General features: G+C 37.6%; 1 protein-coding gene across 6 annotated transcripts in view; it reads left to right on the forward strand.

Moving 5' to 3' along the window:
- The window catches only part of EPHA4 (EPH receptor A4), a 389,379-nt gene that overhangs the window by 225,251 nt on the left and 142,501 nt on the right, over positions 1 to 21,627 (forward strand). For 5 of the 6 annotated variants that reach the window (XM_088132608.1, XM_088132609.1, XM_088132606.1 and 2 more), the window contains 2 exons: positions 5,313 to 5,380; positions 10,471 to 11,134. In XM_088132608.1, coding sequence (XP_087988734.1) covers positions 10,489 to 11,134 — 646 coding nt within the window. In that variant the 5' untranslated portion in view covers positions 5,313 to 5,380; positions 10,471 to 10,488. Of the gene's footprint in view, positions 1 to 2,023; positions 2,157 to 5,312; positions 5,381 to 10,470; positions 11,135 to 21,627 lie in introns of those variants that run through there. The other variant, XM_007428348.3, reaches the window with a different exon arrangement.

The raw sequence follows: 21,627 nt of genomic DNA on the forward strand, positions 1-21,627 counted from the left end.
TCTTCTTTCCAACAAGCTCTGAGAAATTCCCTGGTGCAATTTATCACCATCCTCAATTTGCATTTTTCTTAAGAATGTAACCTTCACATGTAAGCCACTTTTTTTTGGTTCCACCACTTTTTTTGGTTCCCTCTTCCTTTCCTGTATTTTTATCATCTTGCCAGATGAACAGTTTTGGGGAATGTGAAAGTTTATACACCACTTTGTAATTTACCTAATTAATTAGGATTTTGTACTTTTTCTTTCATAGCCGAAATGATTACTTTATCAAGGTTTTCACACATATTCCTTGACTTAATCTTTGGCGGCATTGAAACATTTCCGATTTAGGTGACAAGAAAGGGGAGAAGACTCGGGGGCGTTACTCTGCCATATTGCCGACTTCGCCGGCCTCCTCTTCCCTAAGCCACAACCCACGTGGTGGCGCTGTTGGTTTATGTTGGAAACGCGCACCGGGGGAATGAAGCGCTCTGAGATTCCTTCCCTCCTTCCCCCCTCTCCCGCCTTTTTGGGTTTGTGGGCCCAGCCCTTAAATGCACAGCCGAGAAAAGGAAGGTCCACTTCCCAATATGCTCGGGGAAAAGCAAGCAAGCGAATAAAGATTGTCAGAGAAAGAGACGAGGTTGCCTGCTTGCATCTTCGCCGTCCATGTGCGCTCTTACTTGGGGTGAAAGCTGCTGGTGCGCGTAAAAGACCTCGGGGACAAAGCCATAAAGTAGTTGCTTTCTAAGAACTAAGCAGCCCTAGTGGGAGGAAATTGCTCGCCGTCCTGATATCCGGCTTATTAAAAAGTCAGCTATTAGCAGGCGGATTTGGTGATCTCGGAGGAATGCCCTCCGAAGCGAGCTGCCAGGATGGTGAGGATTTGCGTAAGGAAGAGATCACCATTTCGCATTTTTCTCTCTGGCAGTCACACGCAAAAGGGGTGAGATGTTTTCGAAAAGCGGCTTGTTTCTTATTTCCCATTGCCCTATTTACGAAAAGTTCTCCCATGTTTTTGGGCAGCACCATCTAAATCGCGCAGTACCTCTGAATGCCAGGTTACGTGTTTATTTATTTATTTCGGTTGGGAAAGGCAGGAGTCGATGAAAACCGTCGACTCTACGGAAAAATCCGTGTGTGTGTGTGTTTCTTACGAACGACCACCTTTAAAGGTGATTAGAATTGGACCAGACGGAAAGCTCCTTAAAAATCCAAAGACATGAAACGCTTCTCATGCCTCTTTCTCCAAATTTGTATTCCTCTATTCCTGAAGCATCTTTTATCAAGCCTTCTCCCTGAAAACTGGAGCGCAGTCTAACCTACTTCAGTTCTGGTGAAACGTTCGCACACAATGCAGGCGTCACTCGCGAAATTATCCTGCAATCTTCGTTCCCCGTGATGTATGCCATTCAAGGAAAAAATAAGAACATAATTACAGTAAACCCCAATATAATCAGCTTGTGTTTCATTATTTTTCTAAAGGGTTTTTTTTTTTCCCCCTAATGCGAGAGGGGGCTATTTGCATTCTGTCAAAGAAACTCACACATCGCTTTCCTGCTGGACATTTAAATTCAGGATCTCGCTCGTTAGTCGAGGAATTTCAGGGGAGAATAAGAGAGAATCCAAGAGGCGTCCCCTTAGAAGGAAACCCAGTGAGTTCAGGGAGAGCAGCTCGCAGGTAAATGGACAAGAGAATACGAGAAAAGAGCGTTGACTGAATCAAGCTGGGAAGCAGGAAAGTACAACAGTAGATGCGTACGGGAGGAAGGAGAAAGGCAGCAAAAAGGTACAGACCGTCCGCCAGCCACTTCTGCACCTTTCGAGGAAGCTCTGAATACGAGGGGAGCCAGGAGGAGGAGGGGCGCTCCGAGCTTAGAGGGCGTGGTTTTAGGAAGAGGGCGTATCTGGGACTGGCTTTGCTCTCAAGCGGCTCCTCCGACAGGCGAATGGCGTTGATGGACGGTGGGACGTCACGATTCCTCCCCCACCCCCTTGGCAATGTCTACAGCCTGCTGCACTCCCAATTTAAGCATTTATTCCACTGGGATAGAGGAGTCTAGAGCAGCGCTGGCACCAAAAAACCATGGCTGGGATTGTATATTTCACCGTCTTTTCGCTTCTCTTTGGGATTTGCGAGGGAGTTACCGGTTCTCGGATATATCCGGCCAATGAAGGTGAGTGAGGGAAAAAGGGTCCCGGGCCGAGCCGAGACTTTCCCCTCTTTCTTGACCGGCTTGTATGGGTAGGGATTTGGGTCGTGCGAGGGTCTCCTGTCTTGCAGGACCCGTTCCTGCCGGCCAGACACTGGGCAACTTGAGCAGGCAGGCAGCCTAAAGTTCGACCTCTCGCCTGCAGAAGAAGGGACGGACGAGCCCGCGGTTGGCTCGCTGCAAACTTAGGCTGGTGGCGGAGAGCCAGCGGAGAGCGCTCCGTGGGGGTGTCTTTCAGGAGCTTCGCCCCCTTGCTAGCCTGCCCTTCGCGCCTCTCCGTCCCCTGGCGTAGAGGTGAAAGTTTGGAGAGTGCCGGCTGTTGGCTGGCGGCTTTGTGACCGGCCAGTCGGCTTGGATCGTCGCCTTCCGCAGCCGAATTTGCCGCAGACGTGACAGCGTTGCGCGCGGCGGCGCAAACCCGCGTGGGAGCTTGACCTGGATTTCTAGCGCGAGCTGCTTTCAGCCAGCTAGTCTGGTGCAAACACGCCGCTAGACCTCTTTGCTCCCTGAGAGAAAGCCCTCTTTGCTAAACAGCCAAGGCAAGCGAGTTACACGGATTTGGTTAAGGGTTTTAATTTATTCTAGACCGGCGCCTTAAGTTCAAAGCAGCCTTTCTCCGAAACAGGACTGGCTTTCTCTTGTCTGCCCGCATTCTTCCTTTCAGCACCTTCTTTGCTGCGGCGGTGGGGCTATTTCCTTACCGATTAAACGTCTTGGAGAGGCAGCACTAAAGCAAAAGAAAGAACCATTCAGGGTTTGGGATTTTTTTTACCAGTCTGATGTTACATAACCGCGGACGCGCGTCCCCACACACAAACGCGCGCGGCGGCGCGGGCTTCACTCGACTGCGCGCATCGAGGTGACTTACGTGTTCATGAACCTGCTTGACAGGAAAGTGCGTGGGGGGTGCGCGCGTGTAGCTATGCGCGTTCCCGCACTTTCTTCTTCCATATGAGATGTCCTTATGTATTTCAGTCCGGCTCCGGCCGCTGAGAGTCAGATACCTGTAACTTCAAATGTAACCTGGTTTTATGATATGAGATGCCTGGAAAATCACTTGGCGCGTAAGACAAATTGGAGTCAATGAGTTGTTCAAACTTGAAAGCGAGAAAGCGAAGGATTTTGGAGAATAATTTGCCGATGATTGTCCCCATCACCCCCTGAATGTTCTTCGGTCCCCTTCTGCCTTGCTATCTGTTATCCTCTTTACCATCAGCAATTTGATAGCTCTTCATCTGCTGAAGAAAGGAGGGACCGTTTGTACACGAATCACAAATGGGCTTAACCAGAACAATGCGCCTATCCTGTTCAAATAGGATAACCCATAGGTCCTATTTTAAAATGTTGCCTTAAAACCTTATTTTTGATTTATATGGAATCTGTGGTTTGTAGACTAACTGGGGTGGGGTGAGCAGCTGAGATTTCATTTAGTCCATCTCAGCATCTTTTAAGTTATATCTGCACTGGGGAGCCATTTTTCACTCTTAACACACCCCCAACTCTTGCTCCATTTTTAACAGGAGCCTCTAGAGGTACAAAGAATGCAGTGCTGAAGCTGTTCAGATTTTGGTTCCCTCTCTTTGTTTCCTATAGGACACATGCCCCCCCCCCCCATTGCTCACACGGTGCTAGAAATATTTCCTATATAACATACCCCAGTTTTCACTACTCCATTATACCTAGAAATATTTTAAAAATCACTCTGCTTTTCTTGCAAGTGCCATTAAATACCCAGAAGATGGCATGACCAACACAATATGTTGCATTCCTTGTTTATAGTGACAGTAGATTAAGTTATCTATTGAACCTGCCTCGGAATTCACTGACATTTTCCTATGAGATGTATAATTCATAAAGAGAAGTGGCAAATGATGTAAACAAGTCTTGTTACAAAGTTAATAAAATTACCATTTTATTTCCTCTTGGAAGGGCCATCTATCAAATATAGCATTGTCTCAGGCATTCATATAATAAAGATGAATTATGAGAGTAGGTGCATTCTGTACACATTTGATGATTATGATGTTATCCGTTCCATTGTGTCTGATTCTTGGCGATTCTGTGGACCAGCTCTTTCCACATTTTCCTATTTGTACATCTTCTTTCAGTTGCTTTATGCTCTGGTTGGTGTTGGTAAACTGTACACATTTATGTGAGAGTAAATCTCAATGAGCACTATTGGACTTGCTTTCTGATTAAACACACATAGCATTCAAAGACTGAGTAATATCCCAGAACATTTTATCTTAGTTTTTTAAAAAAATCCAACCAATCCAATTTGGGCACAAGTGTTAATCCCTATTGAGGATTACCTTTGAGCCGTGAATTGAGAAGTCCTAAATGCCAGTCTTACCCTAGCCACAAAATCAACATGTGGCACAGTGGGATAGTGTAAGAGTATGTGGCTTGGCATCTTATTTATTTTGGCTGCAGTGTAAAAATTGTAACATTAATTTATCCTATAAACTAATGCTGTAATCCTGTTGTAATAATTGCTGAGATTTGTGAATTTGGAAATGCAGAGTGGATTTGAGTGAAAATCCATGAAAAATGTCCTTAAGGATAAGCAGGGTTAGACCTTATCAGTACTTGGATGGGAGACTACTAGGAAATTTTAGGGCTGTAAATTAGACTGGGAAATTTTAAAAAAAAATCTTAAAAGAAGCCAGAGGCAAATCATTCCATATTATTTCCCAGAAAATGGCATGGATGTGTCGATGAAGTCACTGGCTATCATGCTGGATTTGAAGTGGAAGTTTTAGTTGTAAATAGCTGAGGTCTCCTTAGCTTTTTTTTAAATGATTGTTTTCAGTGAGAAAATTGAAAATGCCTCAGTTCTATATCATCATCATCATCATCATCATCATCATCATCATCATCATCATCATCATCATCTCAGAACCACAAAATGTGTTTTTGTATGTATGTTTTTAAATAATTATTCTAAATAAGAACTGAAAATCCCTGCTTACATTGCCATTGGGGAGATTTTTATTTCTTTGGTTGGGTAGGATCTTCCTTTTCATGTGTAGATCATTCAGGTGATGTTTTTTGAAACATAGTCTGAATTTCAATGCTTGGAACTTGACATTTATATATATATGTTTTCCCTTTCTGCAGTTACCTTATTGGATTCCAGATCAGTTCAGGGTGAACTTGGCTGGATAGCGAGCCCCTTAGAAGGAGGGGTAAGTTCTGAATCTTTATCTAATCATGGGGAAAAAAAATGAAATGATTAGTAAATTTCTAGTGATTCTTAACAGCCTTTTCATGGTTGATTGTGAGAAGGTCAGATTTTTTTCCTATGGCCTTTATGATGTGAATTACATTTTGTTGGTAAAACCTTGTATCTTCTTATATAAACCCATGGATATCTCTGTAATGAAAGAATCTTAAAAAAAAGCAACAAGTATTTTAGAATCAGGAGTCTGATGAGGAGAGATGCACTGGCAACCAAGTCAGCAAATTTCTTAAGTCAATTCTGTTTAGAGAACTGAATATGTATTTCTAAGTCCGAAGAAAATCTTTCACATACTTCTTCAAATGTCATCCATAAATACTATTTTTTTTACAAAAAACTGAATTGCTTTTTTTTTCATGATGATCAAGGGGAAAGACATAAGTCTTCTTATAATTTTATAACATTAAAACTTTATATGAATGCTGTTCTGAAGGGTGTTCAAAAACCACAATTTTATTCCATTTTACAATGGTAGTGAGCACTAAATAAGTTATTTTGATATTTTAATAAGGTTATGTTTAAACAAAGTATCATCCATATTTCACATGAGATGTATATTGCCTATATTGGAAAATATTCCAAAGTGTGAAGCTGCAATCATTTTGCAAATTTATCTCCTAGTCAATAGAAAGGTGAATGTTTCAATGTTCCTTTAAAAATGTCAATATTTAGCTGTAAATATTCCTTTTTTATGTCAAGATATCTATTTTTTGGGTAGGAGGATCAGGGCATTGTACAAACAGAACAAGAGCTTGGTCTAATTTATTAGTGAATGGGAATAATTAACACATTTGTAGATCTGGATGCAGACAGAACCTGGAATCATAGCTTAGTTAGTTATATGCAAGCCATCATTCCTAATTTAATAAAGAAACTTTATATAAATAGCATGTGGCTTGTGTATGATGGTTCTAAGGAACTGCTGAGTAGACTAATTCTTACTGGATTTATTGGATAACCATCAATAGTCCACATATCATAGGATCAGAAATTTTATTAAATAATGAGATATAGCTTTCCTTTTGCTACTATATAAACAGGGCAAATAAGGAGAACAGTTTCAGGAGAAAAACAACAAGGCACATGGTATTCCCAGTGACACATAAAGTTCTTTAAAATTAAGCAGAAATCTCATCTTAATTGCATAAAGGCAAACTATTCATGCCAACTGAAGGCAAATCAGAAGCTTTCAAATACTATCAAATATACAATAACCACAGATGCAGATCCTGTTACTGAAATACACTCTTCTTTAACATTCCTTGTACATTTGTGTGTGTGTGCTTGTATGTATCTCTCTCTCTCCCTATGAAACTGGAAGGAATGTGAGGCTATTTATTTAGAGATGCATTATGCATAAGCTTTGAATTAGCCCTTCGATGGGAAAATAGTCAATTGTCCTGTCCCCATTGTTGCTGTGCCTGAACTTGACTGCAGTCAAGTTGTGGTCTGCCTATGCTGTTCCTGAAAACCCTCCTTCTTTTCTTCATGCAAGAAGAAATGATTGGCAAGCTTCTGGGTGCAGACAGCATACATTCACTGCTGATTGCAGCCAATTGCCCTCATCTTTTGACAATGGGAAAGGTACAGCTTTATCTCAGCAAGAGTCAGGCATTCCAGTTGATCCTGTACTCTGGAAAGGCCAATAAATTAGTCTGTGTTTTGGTGTAGGGGGCATCTCCTTGGTAGCTTTAAATGACAATGCATTCAGCAATCTAAAAAATGCTGAAGAAAATAGTTATGCTCTATTAATAATAACAGTTTGATTTCCCCCCCCCAAAAAACATTGGGGAGAAGTGTTTAATGCTAACATATGACTAGTTTTATTAAAGCTTACACATGATAGTAATAAAAAACTTTAGGGGACCTAGTCCCTTAAATCTATCTGTAGGAAAGCTTGAAAAACATTTTTAATAGCTTCCTATGCTGCAGGTTTCTTTCAGAGCATTGGACAGATTTTTTTTTCTTTTTTTCAAGGATACCCCAAGATAGTATTCAAAGATAAGCTCTGCTTACTGTTATATTGTATGGAGCTTACTGTATGGTGCAAAACTCCATTTTATTGTTTCAGAACAGGTCATTTCTGAAATGTGAAGTATTTTATATATATTAATATGAGAGACTGGAGATAAAAATAGGTCACTTCACCCAAATGAATAAGGCTATTACTAAGTCTATAGTAGCCCTTGTGGAATGAATGTGTTACACTATACATTTAATTAATGGCTTACTTTTAAAATTTGAGTTAAAAGAAACTGTTGGCCTGGAATGCCTTATCCTGGATTATTAAAACATAGGAAGGCTGTTTGAGAAAACTGAAAAGGAGGACCAAGTTAATCTTTGACCACACACTTTATCGAATAATAATTTATTGCATTTGGAAATGTTCAGTTTTTATTATGTTTGGCTCTCTTACTGATGTAAATATTAAATGAAAAATTCAGTTCTGTCGAAGAAGGGAAGAAGTCATGACCAAAGCTTGTGAGGAATTTTGCAGCCAAGAGCCTGTGCTCTTTTCACAGCATTCAATAGGCTTTGGACCAGCCTTATAATTTGACTTGTCTTTTGTGTAAATACGCAAAAGGAAATCCCATTGACCATTTTTATTCCTTCTCTTTCGTCCCTGCCCTCTCCCAGAGTATAGGGTATTGGATCATAAAGGGCAGAATTGTAACACAATGCTCGTTTCATGGCAGTTGTAAATTAAAGAACTTTGTTGCTCACTTCGTGTGTTAGCATTTTACATTGATAGATGGCTTTCCAGTTTCCCCTATTATCCGTGACACAGTTTGACACGGTGGATATTCTCCCTCTCTCTCTTTTTCTCTCTCTCTCCCTTTTCTTGAATTCTCAAGTATCTCTAGACAATAACTCAAATATTATCATCTTGACTCTGGGGGATAGCTGCCACAGCTCTATAAAGAGATTTCAGCTATCCAGCATTCTATTTAAACTCAAGAGCACTTTAATGGTTATGAACTTTAATGATTATGAATACAATACATCTAAGAGTAAGTTGCATCTTATAACATCCACTGGCACAAGCACATTTATTTTGCGTACTGATGAAGCCTCTGAAATAAGTAAGCATTTATAATGCTATTCTATTGTTTTGGTTTCGTGTGCTTCATTGTAGAGTTGGATTTAGTTAATATTTTGTATAAGTCAGGGAAAAGGATGTGTTTTCCTCTGTCTTTGATCCTGAATTCAGCAGAGCCATACCTCTTTTTACACAGGAAGAGATAGAAAAAGCCACAACAGTAGTTTTCTTTTCTGTATCATATGATTAACATAATCACATTTATCATTTTTCAAAGCTCTTTTTGACTGCTATAATTTTTTTCTTTCACTCCTACTGGACCACAGCAAACAAAATAAAATCAAATTCACTCTTCAGAATCAGTTTTTATGTGCTTGAGTACACAAGTTAATATGTATACACTAAGTACCCAAGTGTTAAAAGAGAAGGATTAATCATTGCAGATACCATTGACATAAGCTGTGTTGTCCTTATTGCTATTTAAGTTCTTCAGGAACACAGACTGTCTTGGCTTGAGATATCTGACGATAGATTGTTTTGAAATGAATCAACATGTGCATGTTAGAAAAATTAAAGTTTTTCAGAGTTGAACCTATGTGGATATGCAGTATAATCCTTCTGATGCTGAAGAACTGAATCTTAATCTTTGTTGTGGATTAAAAATATTCTTCCATTATCCAGTAATATTTCCATATATTCAATAGACTGAGACCTGCATTTGGCTAATTATAGCATGTGTGCTGTAACTAATGAAACTGAAGATGCTGGAATAAATGAGAAAGGCTGGTACTGAAGACAAGGCCAAAAAAAAAAAAAAAAAAAAAGATGTTGCACAATGGGAGTGTGAATTTTGAAAGGGGGAGTCCTCTTTTATAAACTTCTTAGGCCTTTAAAAGAAATATATCACTCTGATGCTGAAGAACTGAATCTTAATAGGAGGATATTAATAGTGGCCTGTTTTTCAGGATTTTGGTATGAATTACTCAGATAATAACATATGACCTTTCCTTGTAGTGAATCAGATCATTAATCCATCCAGTTCAGTTTCTTCTACACTGAGTGGCAGAAGCCCTCCAGAATTTCAGACAATTTTTTTCCCCCGGATTAGTCAGAGATAGTGGTAATTGAACCTGACACCTGTTGTGTTCCGTTACTCAGCTATGATGCTTTTCTGACATAGAAAATATATGCAGTCTCTTTGAACACACACATAAATTTTATCTTTCTCTCTCACACAATGTGTATAAATGTGTGTGCATGTATATGTTTGGTGTGTATGTATATACTGATTACAGTATCCTGATACATCAGGCACCCTTCATCTGAACACTGAATACTGATTATTAGATGTGAACAGGAGGAGACTTTTCTGCTTGCTGAATATTTTATTGTATTTAGAGGTTGCTGATGGTTGGATTTAATGGTAATTTGGGATTTTAATAATACTGTTTTAGTGGGGTTTGTGTTATGTATTTTATTATAGTCTATAAATTGCTGTGTGATTGTGAAGAATGTAATATCAGAAGAGTTGATGATTAAGAAGTGATTAAGTTCTTATTTCTGCTCTGTTTCTGATGCATACCTGTGGTCAAGTTCCTTAAGCTTCTCTTTGTTTTTTGCCTAAACATTAATATATAAATAGAATATCTGTTCAAATTAAAACCTTTTGTCTTTATACAGCTCTTATTAGCAGTCTGAACTGTTCAAATCATGCTTTTCAGAGAATGGTAACTAGTATAATTGTTGGCAAATTGTTGGCTTTTCTTATAATTTGAAAAATGCCACTGCCCTAACATTTTAAATTGTGCAGCTTTTAAAAGCTAATTTCCTCTTGAATATTGCTTTAGTTAATTCAGATGTGTGATGCATCCTTGGTAGTTTGCATAGATGTCTGTTATGTAAAGACCAATGAAACCAGTAGTACATTAACTTCTCTGGTGATGGTTTGCTTGTATATTTCACATGATTTTATTTTATGTCTGTTTCATTATTCACAGTGGGAGGAAGTCAGCATTATGGATGAGAAAAATACACCAATCCGCACTTATCAAGTCTGCAACGTAATGGAACCAAGTCAGAACAACTGGTTACGGACTGATTGGATTCCCCGTGAAGGGGCTCAGAGGGTTTATATTGAAATCAAGTTCACACTAAGAGACTGCAACAGCCTGCCAGGTGTTATGGGAACTTGCAAGGAGACTTTTAACCTCTACTATTATGAATCAAGCAATGACAAGGAGCGTTTTATTCGAGAAAGCCAGTTTGCCAAGATTGACACCATTGCTGCTGATGAGAGTTTTACTCAGGTAGACATTGGTGATAGGATCATGAAATTAAACACAGAGATACGTGATGTGGGCCCACTGAGCAAGAAGGGATTTTACCTGGCATTCCAGGATGTAGGCGCTTGCATTGCCTTGGTGTCTGTCCGTGTCTTCTACAAGAAATGTCCCCTGACAGTCCGTAATCTGGCTCAGTTTCCAGACACAATCACAGGGGCTGATACATCTTCTCTGGTTGAGGTTCGTGGTTCATGTGTGAACAACTCAGAAGAGAAGGATGTGCCAAAAATGTACTGTGGGGCAGATGGTGAATGGCTGGTACCCATTGGCAATTGCCTGTGCAATGCTGGGTATGAAGAACATAATGGAGAATGCCAAGGTAGGCCTTGTTGTGTTGTACTGTTCATTAAAGGACGGTGTATGTAATTGAATCAGAGAGGAGACTAAATTGAAGAAAGCCAGTAATTAGCAGTCCCTGTGGGGATGCAGTGGGACAGAGTGGTCTAATGAGGAAGTTCAGTAGTTCCAGGAGGCAGAGCTAAAGGACGCACAATTCTGATAGAACAGAGATGCTACCGTAAGATGCAGAAGGCAAAAAGTACAGCCATCAGAGGGTAGGTTAGAACTAGTTTGCATCTTGCCACTCACATTTAAATATTGTTATTTCATTTAAGTGAAAGTGTTTCCTTTTCTCATTTGAAAATTTAAATTTAACAAGAGCCATGGCAAGGGAATTCTGTCAGAATAATAATAATAATAATAATAATAATAATAATAATAAAAAAAAAAACAGCTAGAAACTTTAGTTTTTACTTTCATGATGGAAGATAAAGCTTTGGTTTTAAATTCTTTTTAGTCTTTATCAAAATAACTCTTTACTGTCTCACTTGAGAATTCTTCTACTAAGTAATCCTTGAATGGATGACATGGCTCCTTTTGTGAAATATTTTTATTTCTCAAAAAGTCTCCATTGTTCCATTTACAAAAGAGCTTGCTAGGAGACTGGTCAGAAATGCAAGAAGTCATCTGTTTGTCCCCTCCTTTTCCTATCCTCCACAGAATTAGGGATTAACCTTCATATAAAAGGCAGCTTATTTTAAAGGAAAGAAAAGAAAAAAGAGCTTTAAATCTCCTTTTTGATTCCCTTGATTTTTAGTTATACATTATTATGATTTTATAAGTAGACTATAACTGATTATGGACTTCATTACCCCTGTAGCCACCTGTTCAAGATCAATCTCTAATAATTTTTCCCCCCAAAATAATGGCTTTATGTATTTCTAAAGTAATAAGATTTAGGGTACTGTGTTTGATGTATTTTAATTGCATTTTGCTAAAAAAATCCCCTTTTTAAAAAATTAATGAACAAAACAAACTATTCTGTTTTGTAAAGTTAGTATACCATAGCAGTTTCATCCCACCTATCTGATATGTCTCATATGACATTTATAGACAATCTGAAGTTAATTATTATTTGAAATAAGCCATTTCCCTAAACATTTTTCTTTGCTGTCATGTATTAGATATTTATATGTTTATTGAAGAAGAGTTGAGCATAACTTATTGATACCATAATTATGAACTGTTGGAGTGAGAACTGAAATGTGGCTAGCATAAGGACAGGACACCGTAACAGAAGCAAGTAATTCTTTCTCTGGAATTGGACAGGAATATCCAAAATGTTTGGATGCCTGACACAAATAACTTCTTGTCAATATACAGATATCATACTTGAAGTGATGACATTGGGAGATCATTGATGTGTAGGAAAAGTTTTCTATTTTTACTAGCTTCTGTACTTCTTGGAATTTAATTTTTATAGAGCTTGTATTATGGGGAAACAAATGGATAAAATTAGAGTATTGGCTATTGCAAAGAGATTAGACTACATTTCACCAAAGAGAGTGTTGAGGCAATATTGGCTCACCCTGATTGATGCAGAACTAAAACACTCCTTAGTCAGTGACCCACACATTATTATTTAATCAGCTGACAAAGGGAGCCTTGTGTGGTTGATGTTTTGGGAGCAAAAAAGTACAGTGTGAGCAGTTAAAAAACACTTCAAAAAGGGGGAAACAACCCAGTAAATAGAATACCTCATTATCTTTTTAAAAAAAATTATATGCACATTTCACTGGACTTTGGAAAACTATTCACAAGTTAATATCAAATCCAACTCTCTTTTGTTTTTTGAATCTCTCCCATATGAATACCAATTCATTAAAGTTCCTTGAAGTGGATATAGCCTAATAAGCAGCACTGTTTCATCTCCCAATTCCATAAGATGTGCCTTTTTGTGTACACGTTTCCTGAACTCCAGATTTTAGTAGGATTTGTGAATAATGGCATTGGCTCTGAGTCCAGAGTATTTTCTTGTTAGTATGCCACAAAGCAGATGATCAGGGAATGAATACTTTCACAGTGGTATAGCTTGGTCTTTAATTTGGCTACCATTATAAATCAACTACTGTACTGCCCTTATAACATTTGGGGTAAAAATCATACAGATATGTCATTGTGAAATTGGAAGACAGACATAAGGGAAGATAAACCTATCAAGTCCAGATTATTTGTTAACAGCCTACCCAGACTGTTTTTCAGTGTAGACACTTGGCAATACAAATGCAAGAGAAGGTCATAGGTCATTCACTTCCTCATCCATCTTCCTTCTGTGATCCTTAGGTCAGAGTTAAGATTGATTAAGATCTTAAAACCTAAACAAAGGTTTGATGGACAGATGATAAGCCAGAAGGTGCTCCTATTATTTGGAGCTATAATAATACTCATCTATTGAAAAATTTAGAACATTGGAGACCAAACAACATCTCTTCTTATATATGCATGTTAATTGAGATGATGATGATGATGATGATGATGATGATGATGATGATAAAGAACATTTAGTGAAGGCTATAGTTTATCTTTACCTGGTGATGTTTGCATTCTCCCCAAAAATATCTGCAAGTTCATTCAGCCTCTTGATCTTGAATAACATTCTCTGAAATGGAAGATTTTTCTCCACAATATAAGATAATTTATCCAAAGAATGTTTTATATATACTGTTCTACATACTTCACACATTTTGATCTCCCTTTTCTGTTGACTGAATTTCTTGTTTCAAATTGAAGAAGATGGGGGTGTGTGTGTAAATGCACTTGATTTCCAAACCTTTTGGGAAGGAAAAAAAAATAAATGGGAACTATATTAATGAAACATGAAATTGCCTTAGTTTTGAAGTCTATTGCAAGGTGAAGATAATTACTGTTTTAAGATAAAATTCAGCCACTGAGTGATGTTGCCTTTACTAGAATTTACCATTAAGATTTAAATTATTTGTTTATACAGACTAACAAGAAATCAGTAAACACACTGAACTAATTTCCTTATTAAAGTGGAGAAATGTAAGAACACATAGGAAAAGCAAAGAATATATTAAGCAAGTAATAGGACGCTAATTCTCTGAGATTATTGTCATGCTGTCTGTGAACTAAAAGTAGCATTTGATGTTTAATGCTTTTTGCTCCATAAGAATCCAGGTACATTTATTGTAATATACATAAAAGTTCCAATAATTCAGTATTTTATATTCTTAAATACATTCTTAGTTTTATATATTTTATATAAGCTTATTATCAGAAAATCTTAAAGTCTTAAAATACGGTTTTGAAACATCTTCCTTTTGCTACTTTTGGATATTTCCTTTTGTCTTTAATTATGAGATACTTAAGACAGGATAACTTGAATCATAAATGCCCTTATCTTTGTGGTTTTAAATAACTACATTTAATGTAACTGGAGAGTAGATTTTGTTGTTATTATAACAGTTTATCTATTTTCTTTTTTCATTACGTTGTTTAAATATGAGCACCTATTTTGTATGCATGTAAGCCATCGTAATTGTAATCCTGCATCTTTACATTGGTAAGGATCTGTATTTTGTTTTTGTTTTGACATCCACAAGTTTTGCTCATAAGTAGTTTCACAGTTCAACCTTTGGATGTATCCAGAAAAAAAGTGCCTTTTAATTTGTAAATTAGGTATTTTCAGGTATTCAGAGCATTTGAATGTATTTTCAGATCTGTCCCATTAAAATTAATGAGGCTTCCTACTGAATTGACTGTAAGATTGTATTGTAAAATAGTTTCAGATACTGGGTAGGTTTGTGTAGAGAGGTAAGTCATTGCTTTTAATATTTGCAAACTAATTATTGATAAATAAATTGTGACATGCACAATAATAGTTTATTTGTTCAGTTTGCCACTTCCCTCCCTCATATTCTCCACTGAAATAATTGCAGCTTTTTCTTTCTTCTTTAATATGTGTAGCAAATTCTGGCTAGCCTTATCAGGGTTTTATGAATTATATGTGAAATGTTCATAGTTTGCCTACAAAAGCTAAAATATTCATTCCAATTTGTAGGTTTGGCTACAGCCTGAGAAATACAGCCTGGCAGTTGCTGGGTTATTTATCTGTGTTTAATAGCATGGTCCACTGATCTTAGATCTTTATTGTAGCTGCAGTGAGATGTGAGAAAGGAAGATTTCAAGCCATCTCTTACATCTTTTGAATCCCTCTGTCTTTTATCCTTTCCTTGCTCGACTTTTAACTTGTGGGATCAAATTCTGCTCTCATTCCATCTGATTATTTCCTTCTTTTGATATACTTTCTGGGAGCAGGTGAGGTCACATAGCTTCATGAGCTGGAAATAATTAACACTTCCATGACTAAATGGTCACTTTATGAATATTCAGGATCAGCTTCTCCCACCCTGGGAAGCAAACATGTTTGTTCCATTCTCATTACTCCCATTGGAAGCCAGAGAAGTTTCCCCTGTGAATGGAGGATTGTCAGCTGTCTGGCCAGTTTGCTTTTTGCATACAGCAGATCCCTCATTTGCATATCTTGTATACATCCTCATGCAAAGTAGCCCACCCATTTCCCACTTTCACAAAGGAGATAAGCGCTTCCTTTGGAAACAGCGAAGGAGAAGCTCCTTCTGTCTATTATGTAGATGCTGAAGTCTTGGATTTCATGCAAATGAACTCCATTTTGGTTTAAAGTTCTTTGTTTAAGAGATAGGGAGTGTGATATGTTTAAGAGATAGGGAGTGTGATATTTGCACAGTATTTCTCTTTACAGCTCAGGCCTTGAGCTGTATGAGTGTGCTTTGATTGTCACCACATATATGTAAAAGAGGTTTGGGACCTCTTTGTGGGGGGAAAGTGCTAACAACATATAGAATGGATAGGTTATGAAGTGAAGCATTTGCACTTTAGGTGGATCTTTCCCCTGAGTTTCCAGGTTGGGAAATTAAAGTAACACCTAAAGTAACAACTCAGATTAAACGGGGTAGGAGGGGGTGAAAATATCCTGATTTATTACTGCAAATTAATATGAAATTGTGATGTGCTGATTCTTCAGAAAAGAGGGTTTTCTTTTGCACTGACTTTAGCAGAGATAAATTGAATATGAATCAACTGAATTAACATTTTACAGTGCTTTTAAGACAAAAATCTGTGTGATTACTTAAGAAAAAATACAATCAAAAGTATAACTATTTCAGATAATTTATTATCTCTGCCCCCTCTGCTCCAATCCTTTGCCAGCTGTAGCATGATTGAATCTTGGTGTAGGTTCCAACAAGCAAGCTTTCATGGAACAAATCAGTTGAAAGTTTGTTATTGATCAGACAACAATGCTACGCATACACGTTTCATTAAAAAAAGGAAAAAGATTGACTGTTTTCATTTTGTGTCATATATATCAACAGTATGACACGAGGACCAAAATCCATTCTAGATGTCTTTCTATAAAATAACAGTAAGGTATTGATTCCCCCATCCCGTGAATATGCACACAAAGCATTTTGATGTGCAATTAGTGTTTAATTCAAAGTTAATTTCACAGAGCAGTAAACTGCAGAGTGTCAGGCCATGTGGCATAATTAAGCAGAGGTTTAGAACAACAAAGAAACACGCAGAAGGAGTTGGTTCATTTCAGAGATGGAGTGGAAGTAGTGAGAAATTTTCCTTCCAAGTAACTGGAAAATGGGATAGGGGTGATAGTGGACACCACCACGTACTTCCTGGATCTTATTCTTACCCACTTGCTTATATATTCTGTTTTAAATTTTCCTTACAATTAAGACAAGTTTTCAGGACAGTAAAAAGATTAAATCCATAAAATAAAATTGCAAAAATAATACTCTCTTTTAGGTGAGTCTTTTGACTGGAAATCTAGCTTTTTAGATCAGTTCTTAAAATGGCTAGCAAAAAAAATAAGGTCTACAACAGCTCTAGAAGAGTGGTACTTATAGCTTGTTATTGTTATTGTTTGTTCTCAGTAATTGTAGTAGTAGTAGTGGTAATCTTTACTTGCCTTTATTAGCATTTATTATTTACTTTTATGAATTTGTGTATTTATTAAGTTTATATTGCCTTCCACTTGGATGATTTCCTGTTAATAAGAAGGTGAAATATAGATTAACCCAATGCTGGGTTCTTTTTGGGGACAGATTTAAAAATGACAAAATAAATATTAGCTCTTTAATTTTCCTCATTAAAGAAACTGTGATTAGAAGAATTACTCTTTTTATCTTCTCCAGTCTTCAAGGTTATTTTTCTGGTGATATGGCCATTTTGAAGAGAGTCACTAGTTCAGGGCTGGTGGGACTCCTGATTTCTTGAGATGTAGGCAAAAATAAACAAGATAGTAGTCAAGATGGAGAATAACTGACAACTGTGGTTAGTACTGAACTTATGGATAACTGGCTTAACCATAGGACTTGGCTTACTCTGTAATGCAAATGCATCAGTGTCTATACATAAGACATTTCTCCTTTTCTCCAGGTAATCAAGACTAATTAGACTTATTTAAGAGGTGAAAGGCCATCTGTGAGTTTGTACTATCTTCCTTTCCCATATGGTTTCATAAGTCATCTGTTCGTGATGGAAGTGAATGTGTGTTCTTCCTAACCTTCTCTTGCCTCCATCTTGTGGCCTTCCTTGTGGCAGACTTAGTCTGTAAGCACCTCAGTGTCTGCCTCCTTCCTCAGTAGTTCAAAGTAGGCCTTGAATATATATTTTAAATAGAAGTAGGCATTATAATGTTAAATTCTGCTTTAAATATACAATTCCATTCTTATCTCTTCTGGTTATTGTTTATTTTCTATATTTATATCTAAGGTTTTCTCAGGGACTTCAGGGCAGTTTTCAGGGGCTCTCCCCTAATTTTACTCCAACAATAATCCTGTGACGTAGGCTGGAATGAAAGAGACTGGCCTGCAGTTTCCAAGTGAGTTCTATGGTCAATCAAGGACTTGGATCTGGGCCCCTCCTCCTGTCGAAGACCAACACCTTAATCACGGCAGCAGTTTTCCCAATATTATATGTAAATAATACAGTGTCATGCAGGCTAACCTCAGTGTTACAATTATTTTGAACCTGACTTTCCTGCCTAGCTTCCTTCTCTATTTACTTGCAAGTTTCCCAGCCTGAGGATTTTGAGAGTTTTGGCCACTGCATTCCAGTGGCTTTACTATAGCAGCTAACACTTTCTGGTAGTGATACTTAGATTCAAGCTTTGACAAAAATGACTGTAATTGCTTTGGTCTTTATACTTGTAAAAAAGTACCTTCTGGGTGGAAAAATCAGAGTGGAAATTGATTTCAATGAGTTTATCAGGCATCCCTCATTCAAACTCTACTGTAAATCCATTGACTAGCATAGAAGGAAGTAGCCTGTGAAACTTCTACAGTAATGGTTAATTGTTGGACTGATAAGAGAAATCCAGAATCATATTCTTAGTCAACCAAAGAGCTCACTGGGTAGCTCTGAGCCAGTTTCCCTTCGCAACTCTTGCTACATCCTACTGCAGTGGTTCCTATCCTTTATGCATCATCAATATTGAAAGTTCTTGAGAACATCCACATTGGTCTGCATATGATCCCATTATTATGGGATTATTGACATGCTAATCAGCTTTTCCTCAGCCTGGTATGGATTTTGACAGTGAGGCAGAAAGAGGGAATTTATTTAAATCTCCCCTTTTCCTAATTTGGTGCTCTCAGATGTATTCAGTCCTCTAATTCCCTCATTGGGAATTATGGGAATTGAAGTCTGACATGTCTGGAGGATACTGAGGAAGTTTAAAACTAGAAAGCAAAAGATGGAAGAAAGATGCCCTTATTTTTTCCTTTACTGATATAGTTCTATTTTAATGTTGCTAGTTAACATTATGTTCTGTCCACTTGGAGCAATCAATATTACTTCTTGCCTCATATTGAATTGCTAGTTGTATTTGGAACCTTTTGAATTCTCAGGAACTAATTATTAGCAGCTCTTCCTTGGTATGAATTAGTGATGAAGTTTGTGTGTGTTATGGATGTGATGACCGGATATGATGAAGCAGTTTACAAAGGTAATTCTTTTTCTGTAAAAGAATAATAACATAGCATAATATAGCATAACATACATCATTTCCCTTGTGGATTTGGCTTGTGCACAAAAGATACTTGTCCTGAACTGAGTGAAAGTTCTGCTTTCCCATGTTCTGTAGTTTCATAGAGGAGTTATGAAGGGAAGCTTTTCTTAAACCTTTATTAGAATGAACTGTCTGTTTGAATATTTGCATAGCCTTATTAACAACCAGTTCTAGGCACGGTGAGCTTTTTTATTGCATTTCCCAGCCAACTAAAATGTAGTTTACAGTTGCTTCCACTGCAGAGCTTTAATCCCATTTTCTCAAAGATAGCAGTGGGTATTATACTAATCACGGTGGCTGAGTGATAAACAGGGAAATAGGACATGTTGCCTCAGCCTATCAGGTGGCATGGTATTTTAGCCTCACTTTTGTGGAATACATAGTGTTTAGGACTATTTCTTAGACTTGAAACAGGGAATCCAAGTTCCAGTCCACTGTGAGCTTTGGAAGCTGACTGGATGGTTTTGCCAGTCACTGTCCCTTGGTCCAATTTATTTCATAAGCTGATTGTTATGAGGGAAAATTGGAGAATAATGAATTGTCATCATCTTTAAAATGAGATTATTACAGTGAAGCTTCAATTTAGTGGATTTAAGTACAGTCGATTTCAGATCCAGCAGACAAAATTCTTGCTGATTTTTTATGCCCTTTCTATCACTGCCCCTTTTTTGGAATAGCATTCCCCCTGATGTTTGAATTGCCCCTTCTCTTTTGGCATTCAGAAAGTGTGTAAAGGCCCCCTGGGGCAGAATATCTTTGTGTTGTTGTTTTTAACTTGAGTTATGGAGGGAAAATTGTTTACCGCTTAGCATCAGTTGTAACTGGAGCAGTCCATATGCCCTGTAAATAAACATACAAATAAGTTTAACATCACTTTTGTAATGAAGGAAATTTTGTTATTTTCATCATCTGCCTAATGACATGATCACTAAATGACGTAAGATGACACATGATGTTATATGAGTCATTTGCATAATTATGTTAGGATGAATGATATACCCTCTGATTGAATGGATAATCGGGAATAATCTACATTCCCTCCCCCTAATCGGTCCATTAAATCAATAGACTACCATATACAGTTTTCAGGATTAGAGAATGAAATGTTGACATGTAAGTGAAAAATCAGATGACTGGCCACTGCTTAGATGAAAAAAAATTGAGGAAAATGGAAGAAATGAAGCTTTGCAGTACTTAAATCTGGGTCCATTTTAAATATCATTGTTTAAATTACTGTAAGCCACATCTTGCCATCTGCTTAAAGTTCTGCATCATTTTGAAATGTCCATTAATAATAACTTACATTATGGGGAAGATGCTTCACACAGCATTGGTACAAAGCTGCAGTACAGTGTCTTAATTATCCAGATAATCCTGTTTGCTTGTATTTTTAAACTATGAACTGCTAGGTAATTATTCAATTCTTAATAGAAGTCAAATGGCAATGTAAACAATAATTAGAATGTTAGACAGACTAATGCGCTTCAAAGCAAATTGGATTTTTTTTTCATACTGTTCAGCATGAAGTCCCATAAAGCTAACAATTTAGTGGCAAGGAAACAAGTTCCATTTTGTTCATATTTTATGGTGTTATCTCTTCATGCCTTGTTTGAGAGAATAACAGTTTGCCCCAAAGAGGCTGCCTGTGCCAGAGCCAAATGTCACTTTAACAATTGGTTCCCTGCTGTTTGCCAGTTGGCTGTGCTCTCCTATGGCTCCAGATCCGTTCTTTGTTTGTTTCAGTTCTGGGAGGTCAGAGGTTAAACAGAACACTGATTTTCTCCCACAATATTGACAGCAGGTAAATATGGACAGGATTGGTGCTTCATCAGCATGCAGCCCACGCTGAAGAGGTTGGTCCTCTGGTGTCTTTTCAGGAGAAATGTGCTTACTTTAAGATTTACCTCTTCCTACTTGACTCTTCTTTGATTCTGGATCATATCTCTTTGATAAAGCAGCTCTTCTTCCGTTTGATGCATTCTCCTTAAGCGGGCAGCCTTAGAAATCAGCAATATGTTTGGGAAAAAAAAATATTTTAGAATAATGAATATCCTACTTTAAAATGTTACTTCCCCTTTTCTTTTAAAAATGGCCAAGGATCTGCAGTCTGGACCCCAATTTCTTCCTGACTGTTACACTCTTAAAATTAAGTTAAAATACAAATAAATTTCTCAGTAATTTCCCCCACCCTCCCCTTGTCTTCCTTGTCAGTGCAATAGATATCTAGCATCCCATCCATCTGAGGCAGTTAATTAAATCTTGTCTTTGTCCTCATTACTTCTATTGTATTCCTCCAGAACTCAAGAGCAGCTCATCCTGGTAACAAAAGGCATGAGCAAAAGATGCTTCTTCTTTTTTCTTTACCTTTCCCCCACCCAAATATTTTAATC

Source organism: Python bivittatus, unplaced genomic scaffold, assembly GCF_059951505.1.
Source record: "Python bivittatus isolate LINGU-HERP-01145 unplaced genomic scaffold, Pbiv_v1 ctg000980_np1212, whole genome shotgun sequence".
Lineage (NCBI taxonomy): Eukaryota > Metazoa > Chordata > Lepidosauria > Squamata > Pythonidae > Python > Python bivittatus.